Source organism: Chrysemys picta, chromosome 1 (assembly GCF_011386835.1).
Source record: "Chrysemys picta bellii isolate R12L10 chromosome 1, ASM1138683v2, whole genome shotgun sequence".
Taxonomy (NCBI): Eukaryota; Metazoa; Chordata; order Testudines; family Emydidae; genus Chrysemys; species Chrysemys picta.
In genome coordinates, this window is record NC_088791.1 from 247,905,769 (window position 1) to 247,923,529 (window position 17,761).

General features: G+C 42.0%; 1 protein-coding gene across 5 annotated transcripts in view; it reads left to right on the forward strand.

Annotated features, from left to right (window-relative positions):
• Positions 1-17,761, forward strand: part of COL4A1 (collagen type IV alpha 1 chain) — a 220,574-nt gene that overhangs the window by 110,195 nt on the left and 92,618 nt on the right. For all 5 annotated transcript variants that reach the window (XR_010600513.1, XM_065592209.1, XM_065592215.1 and 2 more), the window contains exons 3-8: positions 12,192-12,281; positions 12,367-12,411; positions 14,772-14,816; positions 14,926-14,988; positions 15,084-15,137; positions 15,271-15,297. Coding sequence is in view for 4 of the 5 variants with exons in the window: in XM_065592215.1 (XP_065448287.1) it covers positions 12,192-12,281; positions 12,367-12,411; positions 14,772-14,816; positions 14,926-14,988; positions 15,084-15,137; positions 15,271-15,297 (324 nt within the window). In the remaining variant the exon portion in view is untranslated. The remainder of the gene's footprint in view (positions 1-12,191; positions 12,282-12,366; positions 12,412-14,771; positions 14,817-14,925; positions 14,989-15,083; positions 15,138-15,270; positions 15,298-17,761) is intronic.

A 17,761-nucleotide genomic window follows, 5' to 3' on the forward strand; every position in this document is an offset into this window, starting at 1 on the left:
TTTAAAGAGTTGCTAAACAAGCTAACAATACAAGAAACTATTGATATTAACAAAGATTAAAACTCCTGAACTAGACATTGTAACATCTCACATCCCAAAGAAAGAAATTAAAAAATCCTCTCAGGCTTGGTGAAATGCCATTTTATGCTACTTTTTAAAGTTGTACAACAACAAGGTAGCTTCCTGATATAGCTACAGCAAATACTCTAGAACAGCAATATCTATTCAAATACTACTTGTGAGAACTCATTGCAGTCTGTAATGTCTAGGACCAGTAGTCCATGATTTTACTATTTATGGTAGAGGTTATTTTTTATAAATATGCTCATGACAAATCATTGGCAAGAATATGAAACTTGCATATAAAGTCACATTTCATTCAGGTCTAGAGTCTTCATAAAAAACAAACTAAAAGTATAAAATGTTTTTCTGCTGTTCCATCTTCAGAATATGATGAATATTTAAGCTATGCCAAATCCAGACAAACCCTAAATAATGTTCAGTAATTAAGGAAGGGCGTGCAGCATTTTACCCCATATTTACAGGACCTTTAACATTAAGTGGTTTAACACAATGTGCAATCAACTAAAGGAAGAATTACTCAAAGCTAACAAACTCAGTAGATGATCTTGAGTGGAAATTAACACCCTTTCTTTTATCTTGTCTACAGCTTGTGCAATTTTCTTTTTCATACCACTGTCACCTTTGCCCCGCAAGCTTTTCTATTGCCCATGTTCTCTAAGCTTGTCCCACTCTTTGAGGTAACTGTAGTCTATGGGTATGTCTATACTGCCCACCGGATCGGCAGGCAGCGATGGATCCAGTGGGGGTCAATTTATCGTGTCTAGACTAGACGCGATAAATCGACCCCCGAGCGCTCTCCCGTCGATTCCTGTACTCCACCGGCGCAAGGAGGCGCAGACAGAGTCGAGGGGGGAGTGGCAGCAGTAGACTCACCGCAGTGAAGACACTGCAGTGAATAGATCTAAGTACGTCGACTTCAGCTACGTTATTTACATAGCTGAAGTTGCGTAACTTAGATTGATCCTCCCCAAGTGTAGACCAGGCCTATGTGATGGGGCTTCCTGGTTCAAGTTTCTAATCAAGGACCCAAACATGGTTTAGGCCTGAACTATTAATACATAGGTCAAACAGAACAGCATTGTAATTATATCTTCATCCTGATTTGACTAATTATTGGAGGTTCAGGATCATTTGCTGTGACTCTACAGTTTCCCCCAGATGTCTAGGATAACCCCATTTAATAGGCTTGGTTGTGTTCATTTACATAGTAGGAAAAATAATTCTCTGCATGGAAGACCACATCTGTGTTCTGCAGGAGGTCAGACTAGATGAGTATAGTGGCGTCCCTGTTAGCCTTAAAACCTATGAAACTGTGCGGCCCACTATGAGCTGGTTGCTTTGCAATGTTTTGGAAGACCAGTGCAGCCAGAAAGCCATATTAACTGGCTACCTGGGGGATCCCCAGGTAGTGCAGAGCCAGCATAGTGGGTTTATGCCAATCTCAAATTGGCCTCTGGCAGAGAGGGCATAGCAAGAATACCTCTATTCTTCAGCAGCCAGGGATAGTCAGAACAACCCCTTGGTGTGATAGTAATCCAGGTGTAATTTAGAGCAGCCATGAGGCTTTATGCTGTGCCAACTGCTGACCTAGCCAGCCCCAGGACCGGAGAGTTGCAGAGGTGATATAAAGACTCTTTCTTTACTCCCTCCCTACAAGTCTTCTGCTGATTGTAGCTTGGCCAAATCAAAAACGCTGAGCCCAGATTTCTCTTGTACCAGTTCCTCAGAATCCTCCTGTGAGGGGAGGAGAAAAGATTTTGCCAATCCCCAAGCTGGCAGGGTCTGTGCCCCAAAGCACATGTGTTATCCAAGATCTGTACAGAACTCCTATGCATGTGCTCTGTATGCTCTTAACAATACTGTTTGTATAACTTATTATGTGCTACTTACACAATTCCATAACTGTAGATAGTACTTAAAGTAGGTAAATTCCAATTCTGGAGACCATGCAGTCTAAACAAGGGGTCGGCAACCTTCGGCACACGGCCCATCACGATTATCGTCTGGTAGGCTGCGAGACATTTTGTTAACATTGACTGTCCACAGGCACGGCCCCCCACAGCTTTCAGTGGCCATGAGTCACCGTTCCAGGCCAATGGGAGCGGCGGGAAGCAGCAGCCGGCACGTCCCTGTGGCCCACGCCACTTCCTGCAGTTCCCATTGGCCGGGAATGGTGAACCGCAGCCACTGGGAGCTGCACGGGGCTATGCCTGCAGATGGTCAACATAAACAAAATGTCTCACAGCTCGCCAGCGGATTACCCTGATGGGCTGCGTGCCGAAGGTTAACCGACCCCTGGTCTAAACATGTAATGCTACAAAGCCTTAATTTTTTAAAAATAGTGCTTGCTTTGCAAATATATAACAATAGAAATAATTCATTCTTTCAGTAAATTTATTTATGATAAACTATTGGAAATGACAAGTGCAATTAAGAACAAGCAAATGAGCTTTATTTTATTTATTTTTAATCTGGAAAGATGTTCAGTACTAATACTCCCTCTTGTGGTTAAAAAAAGAAATACAGATTCCACTAATTTGCATCTACAAATTGGGCCTGACTCTCTGCTCCATTACACCTGTTCTTTGTCAGTGGCATTGAAATGATGTAAAATAGGCTTAACAAGGTGGAGAATAAAGCCCAATGACTTGAAGGTGAATACACCTCTACCTCGATATAACGCTGTCCTCGGGAGCCAAAAAATCTTATTGTGTGATAGGTGAAACCGCGTTATATTGAACTTGCTTTGATCCACTGGAGTGCGCAGCCCCGCCCGCCCAGAGCACTGCTTTACTGTGTTATATCAGAATTTGTGTTATATCGGGTCGTGTTATATCAAGGTAGAGGTATATTTCAGAAATGAGGCCAGATCACATGGTATAACATACTTCTCACAATATAGTGATTGTACTGGTCTGCCACCTAAAAGTACTTAGACTAAAGATTATCAAATCACTAGAGTATTTATGGTTACGTCTACAGAACACCAAAACCCAGGGCCAAATTCTGTTTGAGAAACCAATACTGAGGCCATCTTCACTTTGCAACACCCTATTGCATCTGTGCAGATTTTGCAAGATCCACATGGGGCTGTGCAGAATTATGGTGATACATTAAATCTTCGGTATTCATAATGTAGGTTTCAAATTTTTAATAACTACATAATTCTATCCAAACCCAAAACTAGTCCTCACCAAATCCAACATTTTCCTAAAAATGGAATTAGAAGAGAGAAAAATTAGAAAAAAAAATGATCAAAAAAGTCAGATCACTTGTTCTGTGGCTTTTTTTTAACCCTCACCTCAAAACAGCTTAATCAGTTTTGCATATAACTTTCAAGGAAAAAAGTTATCTTGGCATGCATACAAATCTGTGATGTTTCAGGCAGATTGGTTTAGTTACTGGGAAAGTGTGTGCGTGTGTGTGTGTGTGTGTGTGTGTGTGTGTGTGTGTGTGTGTGTGTGTTTGTGGGTGGGTGAGAGAGAGAGAGAGAGAGAGAGAGGCTTAGAATGGAATGACAGTAGAGTCGTACTTAAGTTGGAGCTACTAACATCTCTCCATAAAACTCAAATATTTGTTTAACTTGCTAATTTTCAGCATCTACCATGACTATATAGGGCCAGATTTGGGAGCCTTTACTTTCCCTGATTAGCCCTTACTCATGCCATTACCCTCACTGAAGAAAATGGGACTACTTGCACAAGTAAGTGCTCACCCAGGGATTAGCTGCACGACCTGGGCCATAGTAATTGCAGGCGGTAGCAGCTCTCCTGATAGTAGTTAAAATCCAGATTGTTGCCAGGGAAAAATGAAGTGGTTGCTTGAGAAGTCATTTGAATATTGTAATCCTGTAGACCGGTGGTTTTCAGCCAGTGGTCCGCAGACCCCTAAAGAGGTCCAGAGAATATGTCTAAGATTTGCACTGCACATCCATTTGAAATTTTTTACGGGTCCGCAAATGAAAAGAGGTTGAAAACCACTGCTGTAGACTTATCCTTTTTGGTGATGTGAAAGAGGATTTAAAAAAAAAATGTTTATTCTATGGTAGACATGGATTTATTGTGAATTCAGGAATTAGTAGGTATTGATATTAATATCACTCCTGCCCTCCAGTAAGTACTCTTTCCATCACTTTAGTAGGAGAGGCCAGACCCTTGACTTTAGCATTTAATATTTTAGAACACAGGTTTTATTCATCTAAAACAGATGGAATTTGAGCACTCTTGGTTATCAGAACAAAAATGATCCAAATGGTAGAATTTTAACATTAACACAGGCACTTCAATATTAATAAAGTACTTAATAATAATATACTCATACAATCATATTGTAATTTTCGACAAAAGCCACCAAAGACAGAGAAATTCCAAGATTTGTGGCTTGATCTCGTGTACGACAAATGTGTGGTCACTGAACAGAAGAATATCATGCAGGAACCAGGGAGATGGGGGCAGCAAAACAATGGTGAACTGGAGAAGCCAGGGTAAAAACATGGTGGAGAGTGAAACACACCTGGTTCGTATTCATTTTTTAATTTATTCTAATCTATCAGTAGATTATGAATGGTCCCATTACAAAATAGCCAAATGCAAGACATAGAAGCCTGGAATTAAAAGTAGGGATAGGGAAGGGTGAGAGACAACAGTAATAACAGAAAGATAATGAGTTACTTGAATGGGATTGCATACAGAACTTGGCCCACATTTTGTGGGCCCAATCCTGAATGTATGAGGAATCCAGGGCAGCCAATTGGATTCCATAGAGGTCCACATTAGAGCATCTATGCCAGTGTTTCTCAAATGCGGCCACCGTGTCTGCCTGCAGCCACCAGGGCCTTTTCTTGTGGCCACAGCCATCTGGGCTGTGATGGAGGGAGGGAGGGCGGGAGCAAAGCAGTGGCCCCTCTCCCAGGGCCACCAGCAGAGGTTAGGCCTTGCCCCCTCTGGAGACACAAACTCTGGAAGTGCAGGCAACTGGTGAATTCCCCACTTTCCCAGGGGTAGGGGAGGCAGGCTTTGGCCACAGGGCTTTGGGCTCTGTCCACACGGTGGCAGGCTCTGGTTCCAGGCTCCGGCCCCAGGCTCACCACCCCTGCCTTCGTCCCTGGGCCCCACTGCCTCCCTGTCCATCTCCCCATCCAGGGCTTAAATTGTCCCAGGGCTTGCTGGGGCTGAGTAAGTCTGCTGTGAAAAGTGGTATTAGCAAACATGCCAATATCACTTTTGACAGCAGAAGACTTACCAGTTAGCAAATCTTAGAAGGAAAAAAAGCGCATCCAAAAAAGCAAAAGAAACAACAACAACAAAAAGACAAGAACACGTAAAGCACCTTATTTGTGTTTCTATTCTGTTTAGGACCAGTAAAGAATAGAGACAACTGTAAATTATTTTTATTACTGAATCTGAAAAAACCCCAACATAAATAAATTACGATAATTTGGACATGTATATGTGCCTATTTATTTAATAAACTTTAGGAAAAACAATTATTTTAGGAAAAATTGTCAGCGTGGTCACCAGCAAGAGTCTGAGGCCACCAAAAAATTGGTTGTGAGAGAACCCCTGATGTTATTTGGGGCCTAAATTTGTCAACCTCTTTGGAATCCTCCTGGATGAAAGATGCTATTGTTAAATTTGAAATCTCACATTTTTTCACATACTTCTTATGTTCTTTCTGTTGGTCAAGTGCCATCTCATCTTCCCCCGTCAAGGATTAATATTTTGTTTAAAAAAACTTCAAAAATATCAGACAACAGGAAAGTGATAATTCAGAACTTGTTACAGCCACTCTGGGCAATGGTTCTCAAATGAATTGTTGGTGTGACTGCTCAAGTGCCACAGCAAATTCATAGTGGCTGCAGTTTTGAGAGTTAAAATATTATATGAATGACAATTTAGACCTGTGGTTATTTTAAAGAGTCATCAATACAAAACAAATCTTTTCAATGTAAAGAATAATAGGTACTCTTAATTTATACAACATGTATACAGTTATCACTAACTATATCCATTTTTTTAAAAAGTTGGTTGTAACAAAAGTGTGTATAGACACATGGTAGCCACATGACTCTCCAAAAGTCATGGTGGTTAAACATGAAGTCCCTGGTGGCTGCATGCAGCCACTGGGGTCACACTTATTCTAGGGATCAGTTATAACAGGCTTTCAATTTCTTCTCTAAGGCTGGAATTGTGAAAAATAGCCTAAAGTCCTTATTTAGATACCTAAGAGGTGGGATTTTCAAAAGCTCTTAAAGGACCTAGGAGCACAAGTATGAAGTAACTGGGACTTGTGCTCCTAAGTCAATTAGGGGATTTTAAAAATCCCACCCTTAAGTGCCCAAATCTAGATTTAGGATCCTAACTAGGATCCTAGGATCCTGTTTCTGAAAATTTTGGCCTGTATCTTTGTTCCCAGTCACTTCAGTCCAAGTATCTTTTTGTCCAGTGTCTTCATCCTGAAAGGTAAGAAACATAATTTATAATCTAATGTTGATTATTTTCCACTCTCTGCACCAAATGTATTGGAGCAAATATTTTGAAAAAACGAATTTCATGTGACTGTCTTGAATAATGATCTACAGTTGTTCCATGTGTGAAACAGTATTTCATGGCTAATTTGGAAGGGTTAGTGCCAGTGAGAAGATCAGCCTATGTGGCTATATTCTGAACATGTTTACCTCTCACTAGAGAGCTATCAATTTGTTTTTAATTTTTAATTTCTATGTTTGACAGTATTGTAAGGACACTAGATGCATTGTGCAAGAGCTGGACCGTAAAGAGCAATCTCAACAGACAATTTCATGCAACATTTAATGATTATGAATTTTTCAACTGCACCACTGTGACAAGCATAGTGTTTATCACGCTAGCTGAATTCATCATAATGAATTCTTCTTTTGTGTTTTCCTACAATTTACATCAGTGTTTCTCAAACTGGGGTCGCCGCTTGTGTAGGGAAAGCCCCTGACGGGCTGGGCCGGTTTGTTTACCTGCCCCATCCGCAGGTCCGGCCGATCGTGGCTCCCACTGGCCGCGGTTCGCCGTTGCAGGCCAATGGGGGCTGCTGGAAGCGGCAGCCAGTAAGTCCCTCAACCCGCGCCACTTCCAGCAGCTCCCATTGGCCTGGAGCAGCGAACTGTGGCCAGTGGGAGCTGCGATTGACCGGACTTGTGGACAGGGCAGATAAACAAACCGGCGCGGCCCACCAGGGGCTTTTCCTGCACAAGCGGCGACCCCAGTTTGAGAAACACTGATTTACATGGAATCAGTAGAGATGAAGATGACTAAGGGGTGTTGCTTACATCTGTTTTAATTTCTGAATCCTATGAATCAAATTTTAAGTAGTAGAAGTCAACTCAGAGTTACTTTCCAAGATTTTGCAGCTGCATAAGTTGGAACTGGAATGACTGCTCTGTGTAGCCCTTACACTCAGATTCTTGTATTCTTTGTGCATCACCACTGGAGATCTGAATTATTTGAAAATAACTGGGACGGCAGCAGTTTACTGATGCTCGCCAGCTTCTGTAGTGGGGATGTTTATTTGTGTGGGGATGTTTATTTGTATCAGTTTTTCTTGCTCCAGTTCCCAGGATAAATTTTATATCAGTTACTAGATGTTGGTCCCTCTGAGGCCGAGGTTCTATTAAACCAGAGTGAATGTATTGACATCTTCTGTAATCAAATGAGTAGGGGAAGAAGACTGGAAGCCAAGACACCTGGTTTCCATTCCTGACTCTGCCACTGACTCACTGGGGACTGGATTGTCCCAGCCTTCCCATGGCTGCACAGGGGATAAGGTTCCCTTAATAGTCTGCTTGATCCTGGTCAGATTCTGACTCCAGCCATGGTAGGGAGAGGGGGAAAAATAGGAGAGGAGGCTACTCTGCAAGAAAGTAGGCAGGCAAGGGACAGAGAGAGCCAAGAGCCCTGGCCCCTCTCCCCCTATTTGCCTGCTAGATTAACCAGCCAGGTGCAGAGCAGGCAATAACTTGCTCCCCAAACAGAGGTAAAGTAACTTACTCCCATGCTCCGCGTGCAGGGAGATCAGAGGAGAAACTGGGATTGAAACTGTATGTGTTCTCTTCTTCACTCCTGGGTCCACACAGCTTAGGCTTGCCAACTTTCTGATTGCAGAAAACCAAACATCCTTACCCTGTCCCTGCCCTGACCCTGCCCTGAGGCCATGCCCCTTCTCATAAGCCCCGTCTCTGCTCACTCTGTCTTCCCTTCCTCCGTCGCTTGCTCTCCCACACCCTCACTCATTTTCACTGGGCTGGGGCAGGGTGTTGGGGTGTGGGAGGGGGTGAGGATTCCAGCTGGAGGTGCAGGCTCTAGAGTGGGGCCAGGGATGAGAGGTTTGGGGTATGGGAGGGGGCTCAGGGCTGGGGCAGGGGGTTGGGGTCCGGAGGGGGGGTGAGGGCTCCAGTTGGGGGTGGGGACTCTGGGGTGGGGTCAGGGATGAGGGATTTGGGGTGCAGGGGGGGCTCCGGGCTGAGGGTGGGGGCTCTGGGAGGGAGTTTGAGTGCAGAAGGGGGTTCTGAGCTGGGGCAGGGGGTTGGGGTGTGGGAGGGGGTGAGGGCTCCAGCTGGGGTGGAGGATCTGGTGTGGGGCCAGGGATGAGGAGTTTGGGGTGCAGGAGGGGGCTCCGGGCCGAGGGGTTTGGAGTGTGGCAGGGGTGGGGGCTCTGGGTTCCTGGCCAATGGGAATTTCAGAGCCGGCTCTTGGGGTAGGGGCAGCATGTGGAGTCTCCCTGGCTGCCCCTGTGCCTACGGGCCACAGGGACATGCCGGCCGCTTCTGGGAGCCGTGCGGAGCCAGAGCAGGCAAGGAGCCTGCCTTAGCCCCAGTGCGCCGCCGAGCAGACTTTTAATGGCCCGGTTAGCGGTGCTGACCGGAGCCACCAGTGTCCCTTTTCAACCGAGCGTTTCATTCAAAAAAACGGATGCCTGGCAACCCTAATACAGCTACATGCTGCCCCTTACTCTGGGCAGATGGCGAAATAACAAATAGCTCTGGGTGAGCTAGAGCAAGTTACTTAGGGCCTGATTTTCATTTACTGTAAGGTCCCATTTAAACCGCTCTGGCAACATGAACAGACTTTGGACTTAAATTGAGCTGTTTACATCTACTTTGAGGCTCCTTTACATTGCCAGCACATGTAGATAAGAATCAGGCCCATAATCGTTCAGTGCTTCAATTTTACCCATATGTAGAATGGGTGAAATAATATTTTCCCATCTCGCAAGGGTGTTATGATGCGCTCAGTTTATAAAATGCTTTGAGATCCTCGAATGAAAAGTATTAGTTACATTACGTACATCTACCCGAAGGTCATTTTTTCCCTTCACTTACACATGTACTTTTCTTGAGCAGTGGACAGCTGTGTTTATATGTTTTAGTGTCTTCTGTATCCCTAATTCGTCTCCCAGCAGGTCATAGGAGCAAGTGTCCAGGATTCATTGTAAAATCCTGCTTGTAAATGAGGTAACATCTGTTCTTTGTAGATGTACTTGCTACTGCAGTGCAACAAGCCAGCCAAAGCATGGGGTTTATGTACCTCAGTAATCCATTTAGCATTTCTGATATAGTCCAGATTTTAGAATAATTACATCCACATTTAGTCAGATGCCTCTTCCTGGATCCTTGTGTATTCTTCCTTAAAATGTTTTTTAAACCAATTGTACAGTTAGAATTTTATACCTGTTTTACTGCAGATTCAGAAATGTGTTCCTTAATTTCTCTGTTTGTGTTTTCTTTTGTTGTGTTCTTTTACACTGCCTGGGATTTTAGTATTCTTAAGCAAACATGGTGGGATCAACATGGTGTGTAGTAGTAGTCATGCCACTTAAGCAACAGAAAAATTGTTTTTGAGAAAAATTTGTTTTTTGAGTAAATTAATTTGGGGGGGAACAGTGCCGTCTTTCAATGGAAAATTATTATTTGTCAATATATATATATATTTGCCCCAAACCCCAAATATTTCAATTTGGAAATGCTGAGGTGGAGCCTCATGTCCCATGAAACACCATGGTCAGAGCCTTCCATAATGCACTGCCTTGCCTCTCCAAGGGGAGAGAGACACTAATGCAGCATGGGAGATGTAGTCCAACCAGGGAACCCAGTCCATAGAGGCAAATGAGAACATAAAGCCTCCAAACTAAGACTCCCAGGAGGCACATTGGGAGCATCGCCAAATCATAATATTTTGGTGTTCAAACACAAATTTTCTGCATTTAAATTTATGCCCCAAACCTCATATTTTCTTCAGGAATAAACCCCATTTTGATTACTTCTTGGCAGTGTGTTGGGGGATTGCCCCCCAGCTTCTTTTGAGTGATTTCCCCCAGTGTTGCGTGGTAGTAGTATGCCTGCGACTGTGTTTAGCCTTCCCTGGATGTAGAATCATGCATGGCAGATGCCTCTGGAGGCTTTAGGATCCCACTTCCCCAGAGACATGTGGGCTTGGGGAAGAAAGGAAATTCGAAGAAGGAGCCAGTCTAGAGAAACTCAAGCCAGTAGGAGCAGACACAAAAGGAGCCTCAGCAGAGACCTTTGGACACTGATGGAACCATCAGGCAGCTTTCTATCATTTTTACTCAGGAGATTCTCTGCTGACTGGCTGTTTGCTTCAGCCCGCTCCTGCCCCTTCCCTCACATTCCTTTCACCTCATCCTCACTCCACATGTATTCATATGCCCCTCTTTCTTTCTCTGTCCCTCCCTCCCTCTTCTCCCCTGCCCGCCCCTGTATTCCCTTTTCTATGTCCCCTCTCCCTTCCTTTGTCTTTCCATCTAGCTAATGCCATTCTAACAAAACCCACACCCAAATAATTAAAAAACACAAAACTCCACCCCACAAAAAACAAAACAAAACAGTACAACTCACATGATATCAGTCAATCATCACTCAGCTCATGCTGATTGTGTTATTTCCTTTTCCTTTACCCTTTGACTGTCTGGTGTGCTTGGATTGCTGAACTTTTCAAGACTGGAACTGTCTTTTAAAATTTCTGAATACAGTGTCTAGCATATTAAAGCCACATTCTCAGCCTCTCGGTGCTACCGTAATAAAACTAAAAAATAATAATCCTTGTTCAGTGCATGCAAAACTCTTGCTGGTTTCATATGGAGCTCTAAGTTAGTGAGCATTAAGTAGCTACAGGATTAATCCATAATGTGGGATAGATTTAGTTTTCTAGCTGTTAACAAAAAAATTATCTGATTTAAATAAATATGGGGCTGTACCCATCTATAGGAGAAGGATACTTTTCAGCACAAAGATCTTGAAAATCACTCTTTTGGCCCAGAGAGCAGGAAAAAAGATTCTAATAGATGGTGCAGTCTGTTCATCGAGCCACCTGGGAAGGAATTTTACCCCAAACTTCTCCTAGGGCACTTGGGCTCTGCTCCATCCTCTGGGACTCAAAGCTATATATAACTGGCCAAGTCTAGCCTCATGAAAGCTGCTGGAATGAACAAGAGGAGTGAAGATGGTAGTTTATAATGCAACCTTCCCCATTTGACACTTGTGACCTTACATTTACAGTTCAGAGGTATGTAATTTGCTACTAGACTTAGGCGCAGCTTTGTAGGAGTGCAGCTATATAAAAAGATCATAATGGAGGAAAAGTTGCAGAGGGGCTGTGCAGTGCCCATGGTGGATAGTCATGCCTGTGGTACCATGAGTCATCATGTAGAACTTCGCTGAGACAAATACGTTTTCTTGTTTAAAATACACAAATTACTCTTCTATCTGTGTGCCTCTGCCTCCTTTGTTCTCCCTTCATTGAAACATGTTTCTATACACATTAACATCAATTTTATAGCTGTTAGATTTCTTTATCAAATACCAAACTCAGATGTTTTAACTCCACCTAGATATCATCTGTAATCTACTATCTATTGGCAGCTGTCTCAGCTTTACCAGGGATAATATACTATTGTATGTAGTGTTGTTGTAGCTGTGTTGGTCCCAGGATATTAGAGAGACAAGATGAGTGAAGGTGGTCCCATAAAAGATATTACCTCACCAACCTTGTCTCTGGAAATATTGGTAGTTAGAAGCAGAAGAACCAGTTTTTCTAAGGTTGAAGTGTTCTTTTTCTTTACAGGGTGAAAGAGGTTTGCCTGGTCTACAAGGTTTAATTGGGTTTCCTGGAATGCAAGGACCCGAAGGTCCCCCTGGGCCACCAGGAATTAAGGTAGGATACATTTAATACTTAAATGGGAAGATTTCCCTAAACCCTTGTCACTGTGAAAGACCAATATATTCCATTTTTCTTACAGGGTGATACTGGAGAACCAGGGCTCCCAGGAACAAAAGGAACAAGGGTGAGTATCTGCTTACATTTAGTTTTAATAATTTTGAAGAATGTAGGTTAAGATTTTTAAGTCTTAATGGTTAGCTTAATTTTTCATTAGATATGTTCGCTCTTTGCCAAGTGCAAGATAATGTCACCCCCCTCTTTGAGTTAGTCAATGGCTGCCTGTTAGTTTCAAAATTCTTGCTCTTGCCTTCAAGGGTCTGCAGCATGCTGCCCCTGCCTATGTCCTCTTACATTACCTACCTGGTCCTTATCACTCTACCATTTATACTGGTCTTGACAGTCTTCATGTTTCCCTCTCTTCCAAAGGTTGCCTTTTCTCATGCTCTGTTATACTTGGAAACCCCTGCTCAAGCTTGTTCACTAAGTCACCTCTCTCACCTACTTTAAAAGCCTCCTTAAAAAAATCATTTCTGTTGTCTCTCCTATAGGAAGAGAGCAGGGAGGACAGGAGACACACACTTACACACAAGTTAACAGAAACATTAATATATGTGTATGGCAGGGGGCTCAATCCTGCAACCATTAAAGTCAAAGGCAAAACATCCGTTGACTTCAGTAGTGCTGGACCAGGCCCTTTCTAAGTATCTCTGTGATCTTATTGATGTAACTCTCTTGTGCTTCTTCTTACTTTCCTAAGCTGTGCATTTGATACTTTAATCTGTCATGTTCATTTTAGCATGTATACTTGCCAGGGCATCGGCCATGTCTTTATTCGTTTTGTGAGGTACCTAGCTCTTTTGGGGCACTCTAAATTAATGATATAATAATAATGAAAGAGAACTTGAATATGTTGCATTTCCTGTGACATTTTTTATACCCACGGCTTTCTTGCACATAGTCTCAAATAGGCTTACCTACTATGGCTCTTTAGTGCCCTCTCATGGTTAGACCACATAGAAGCTGAGTCAGCCTTTGAGTTAATAGCTGTAGCTCAGGCACTAGCAACTTACACTGTTAGGCTAGGTCTACACTACCCGCCTGAATCGGCGGGTAGAAATCGACCTCTCGGGGATCGACGCTCTTACTCCACCAGCGAAGGTGGGAGTAAGGGCCATCGACACGAAGCCACAGAGGTCGATTTTGCCGCCATCCCTACAGTGGGGTAAGTCGGCTGTGATACGTCGAATTCAGCTATGCTATTCGCGTAGCTGAATTTGCGTATCTTAAATCGACCCCCCTCTGTAGTGAAGACTTGCCCTTAGACTCAGAGGTCTTAAAGTCAACCCACTGTTGATGATAGACACACCCAGGGGCACTGTGTTACACTAATTTGGGTGAACATATACCAACTGTACATGTGGTCACCACCAGCAGTACCAGTAGATTGGGCATTTAATAATGCTACAACGTTGGGTATGAAATTACATACCCAAGCTAAAACAACTACATCTGTCTTTCCTGCTCCCCAACACCCACATTAGAAATTACTGGAAGACTAAATAAGTTAGTACATTGAAAAGGACAGGCCTGGACAACATGCTGATTTGTTAAACTTGCAAAGTATTTGAGGAAAATAGTATAAGCGTTTCAACACTGTGATTTTTCTGAGCAATAAAAATTAAATTGGTGAATTGGTCATGGCTTATGGAAGACAGAGAAGTATCTACAGCAGTATGGTAGCATCCTGTTTTAATGTAAAAAGGGGATTGCTGTAGATTTCATATTAAGAATGACTGTGGCAAATGTACAAAATATGTATTCCTTAGCAGCATTAACTGTGCATTTCAGTTCTGATCCAAGACCATTGAACACAATGGAAATGGAGCTGATCAAAGATTTTTCAACATGTTTTGGAAAAAAATGAAAACTTTTGTGGATTTGTTTTTATTATTATTTTCCATCTAGCCTATAGAGCAGTGGTGGGCAACCTGCGGCCAATCAGAGTAATCTGATTGTGGGCCGCGATACATTTTGCTGATGTTGACTATCCTCAGGCACAGACCCCCGCAGCTCCCAGTGGCCATTCCCAGCCAATGGGAGCTGCGGGAAGTGGCGGGCTGCAGGGACGTGCTGGCCGCCACTTCCTGCAGCTCCCATTGGCCAGGAACGGCGAACTGTGGCCACTGAGAGCTGCAGAGGGCCATGTCTGTGGATGGTCAACGTCAGCAAAATGTCTCGTGGCCCGCAATCAGATTACCCTGATAGGCCCCATGCGGCCCGCAGGCCGCAAGTTGCCCAACACTGCAATAGAGTGATTGAAATTTTGATGAAAAGCCTTTGCAAAAAAATGTTCAGGGAAAGTTTTCCAGATATTTTGATCAGCTCTAAAAGGGCCATAATTAGATCAGGCCCATACTTTTGTATTTTATTGGGTAATTTTGATGGCTTCGCTTATAATTTTTAATACATGTTCATTAATTACAGGGCCCACCAGGTGTATCAGGATATCCAGGAAACCCAGGTCTTCCTGTATGTATGAAGCATATATTTATTTACAAAGAACCCCACGGTTTTACTAGTGACATCAGGTGAGGATTAATATAGCATTTATTACTTTTCTGCTTTCTCCTATTGGCAGGGCATCCCTGGACAAGATGGCCCACCAGGTCCACCTGGTATCCCAGGTTGCAATGGCACAAAGGTGATGTTTACATTTTTAACAATTTCCTTGTACATATTTTTTTTAAAAATATTCTTGTGTTTCCTAAATGAAGTCAATTTCTCTGTTCCCTTTAGGGTGAAATAGGTCCTGTTGGTCCTCCAGGTTTACCTGGATTGGTTGGGTTAATAGTAAGCAAACATTTTGATACCTAATTCATTCATTCCAACTCCGATTCTTGACATTTTAAATGCTATTAAAAATTGTATAATATTGATAATATGTATGAGAAAAAATAATACATTTTAAGTATTTATTTTCCAGGGACCTCCAGGATCTCCTGGAATTAAGGTACGTTTGTCTTTAAAATCAAATGCATTCATATATTGCTTTCAAAAGTTAAAAATCAGATGACCTATGCAAATCAAAAGTAGCAGCCCTTACTTAGGTATTGATGTGGCAAAGATTTACACACATGCTTGACTTCTGTACACTGTGAGGTAGTCCCATTAGCTGCCATGGGACTTCTCATAGTGCATAAAGTTTAAGCACTTGCATGAATCTTTGCAGGATCAGGGCCTAAAAGAAAATAGTAGTCGCTGTTAAGCAGGTGTCTTATGCCCACTCCCTGATATATAAAGACTTAAATTCATTTTTAAGATTCAGGCATACATTTATTTTGACATTATCAGGTTTGAGATAACGCCAACGTTTCAGCTTTCCAGTCAATTTTCCACAAAGACTCTCCTTGGAAAACAGCCAAAAACGTGACCAAGATCTTATATTTGTTAAACAAATAGTTGAAATTTAATTTATAAAAACTAACTTTCTATGTAATGAAATGTGTATTACTTTGTCTTTCTAAGGAATGAAATGCTGTGACTATGAAAGGATTTGACACATGAATATAAAATTAATGGATATAATTTGAAACTGCAATTTGCATATAAATCATAAGTGTAATCACAGTTTTGTCATGACAAGACTTTTAGTCATAAAAAGACGCTGGCCTCTTTCTCTCATATGGGAGGAAATGACTCATGGTAAAATAACATTGATGCACTTTAATTATTCTTTTCTATATATGTGTGCATAGGTAAACAACTTTTAGAAGCAACATAACTTAATCACAAAGGGCTGTGATTTGTTCAGAATTTATGAAAATGGCATCATTTGATACCAAATAGTGAAGCAAAGATGTGAATAACTTAATTTACAATAAGTAATTCGGATAAATATTATTGCCTTATTTTAGGTATAAGTTGTTGTTGCAAAGGAAAATCTCGCATTTTTTGCAGGCCATTACATTTTGGAGTTATGATTTACTTCAAGGAAAATTCTGCATTTATTCTATGCTGTTAGGGTTCCCCTGACCATTTTATATAGGATTTTGACACACTATAGCTAAATTCAGAGCTGGTGCAACCAGGTGTGATTTAAGTTAGTGATTAGATCAATTCAAGTGTGGCAAGAGACCACCCTTGCTTAACCAGGAGATCTTCAGTTATCTGGAACTCAAAAAAGAGTCCAACAAAAAGTGGAAATTAGGTCAAATTACAACAGATGACTATAAACAAATAACACACGTAGAGACAAAATTAGAAAGGCAAAGGCACAAAATGAGATTGAACTAGCTAGAGACATAAAGGGTAACAAGAAAATATTCTACAAATACATTAGAAGCAAGAGGAAGACCAAGGACAGGATAAGTCCTGGGGTGGAGGGAACAAAAACAGAAAATCTGGAAATGGCCGAAGAGCTAAAATACTTTTTTGTTTCAGTTTTCACCAAAAAGTTTAGTAGCAATTTAATCATCTAATTTAATGAATGCCAGTGAAAATGAGGTAGGATCAGAGATAAAATAGGAAAGGAACAAGTTAAAAATTACTTAGACAAGTTAGAAGTGTTCAAGTCACCAGGGCTTGATGAAATACATCCTAGAATACTCAAGGAGCTGACAGAAGAGATATCTGAGCCATTACTGATTATCTTTGAAAAGTCATGGAAGATGGGAGAGATTCTGGAGGACTGGAAAAGGGAAAATATTGTGCTCAATCTGTAAAAAAGGGAATAAGGACAACTTGGGGAATTACAGACTAGTCATCTTAACTTCAGTAATGGGAAAGATAAAGGCGCAAATAATTCAGCAATCAGAGTTTACAGACAACTAGAAGATAATAAGGTGAGGTGATAAGTAACAGTCAGCATGGATTTGTCAAGAACAAATTGTGTCAAACCAACCTATTAGCTTTCTTTGACAGGGTAACAAGCCTTGTGGATGGGGGCCAGGGGAGTGGTAGATGTGGTGTATCTTGACTTTAGTAAAGCTTTTGATACTATCTCACATGACCTTCTTATAAACAAAGTAGGAAAATACAACCTAGATGGAACTATTATAAAGTGGGTGCACAACTGGTTGGAAACCTATTCCCAAAGAGTAGTAATCAGTGGTTCACAATCAAGCTGGAAGGGTATATCAAATGGGGTCCTGCAGGGATCGGTGTTGGGTCTGGTTCTGTTCAATATCTTCATTGATGATTTAGATAATGGCATAGAGACTACACTTGTAAAGTTTACAGACGATGCCGAGCCGAGAGGGGTTGCAAGTGCTTTTGAGGTTAAGATTGAAATTCAAAATGATCTGGACAAACTGGAGAAATGGTCTGTACTAAATAGGATGAAATTCAATAAGGACAGATGCAAAGTGCTCCACTTAGAAAAGAACAATCAGTTGCACACACACAAAATGGGAAATGACTGCTTAAGAAGAAATACAGTGGAAAGGGATCTGGGGGTCATAGAGGATCACAAGCTA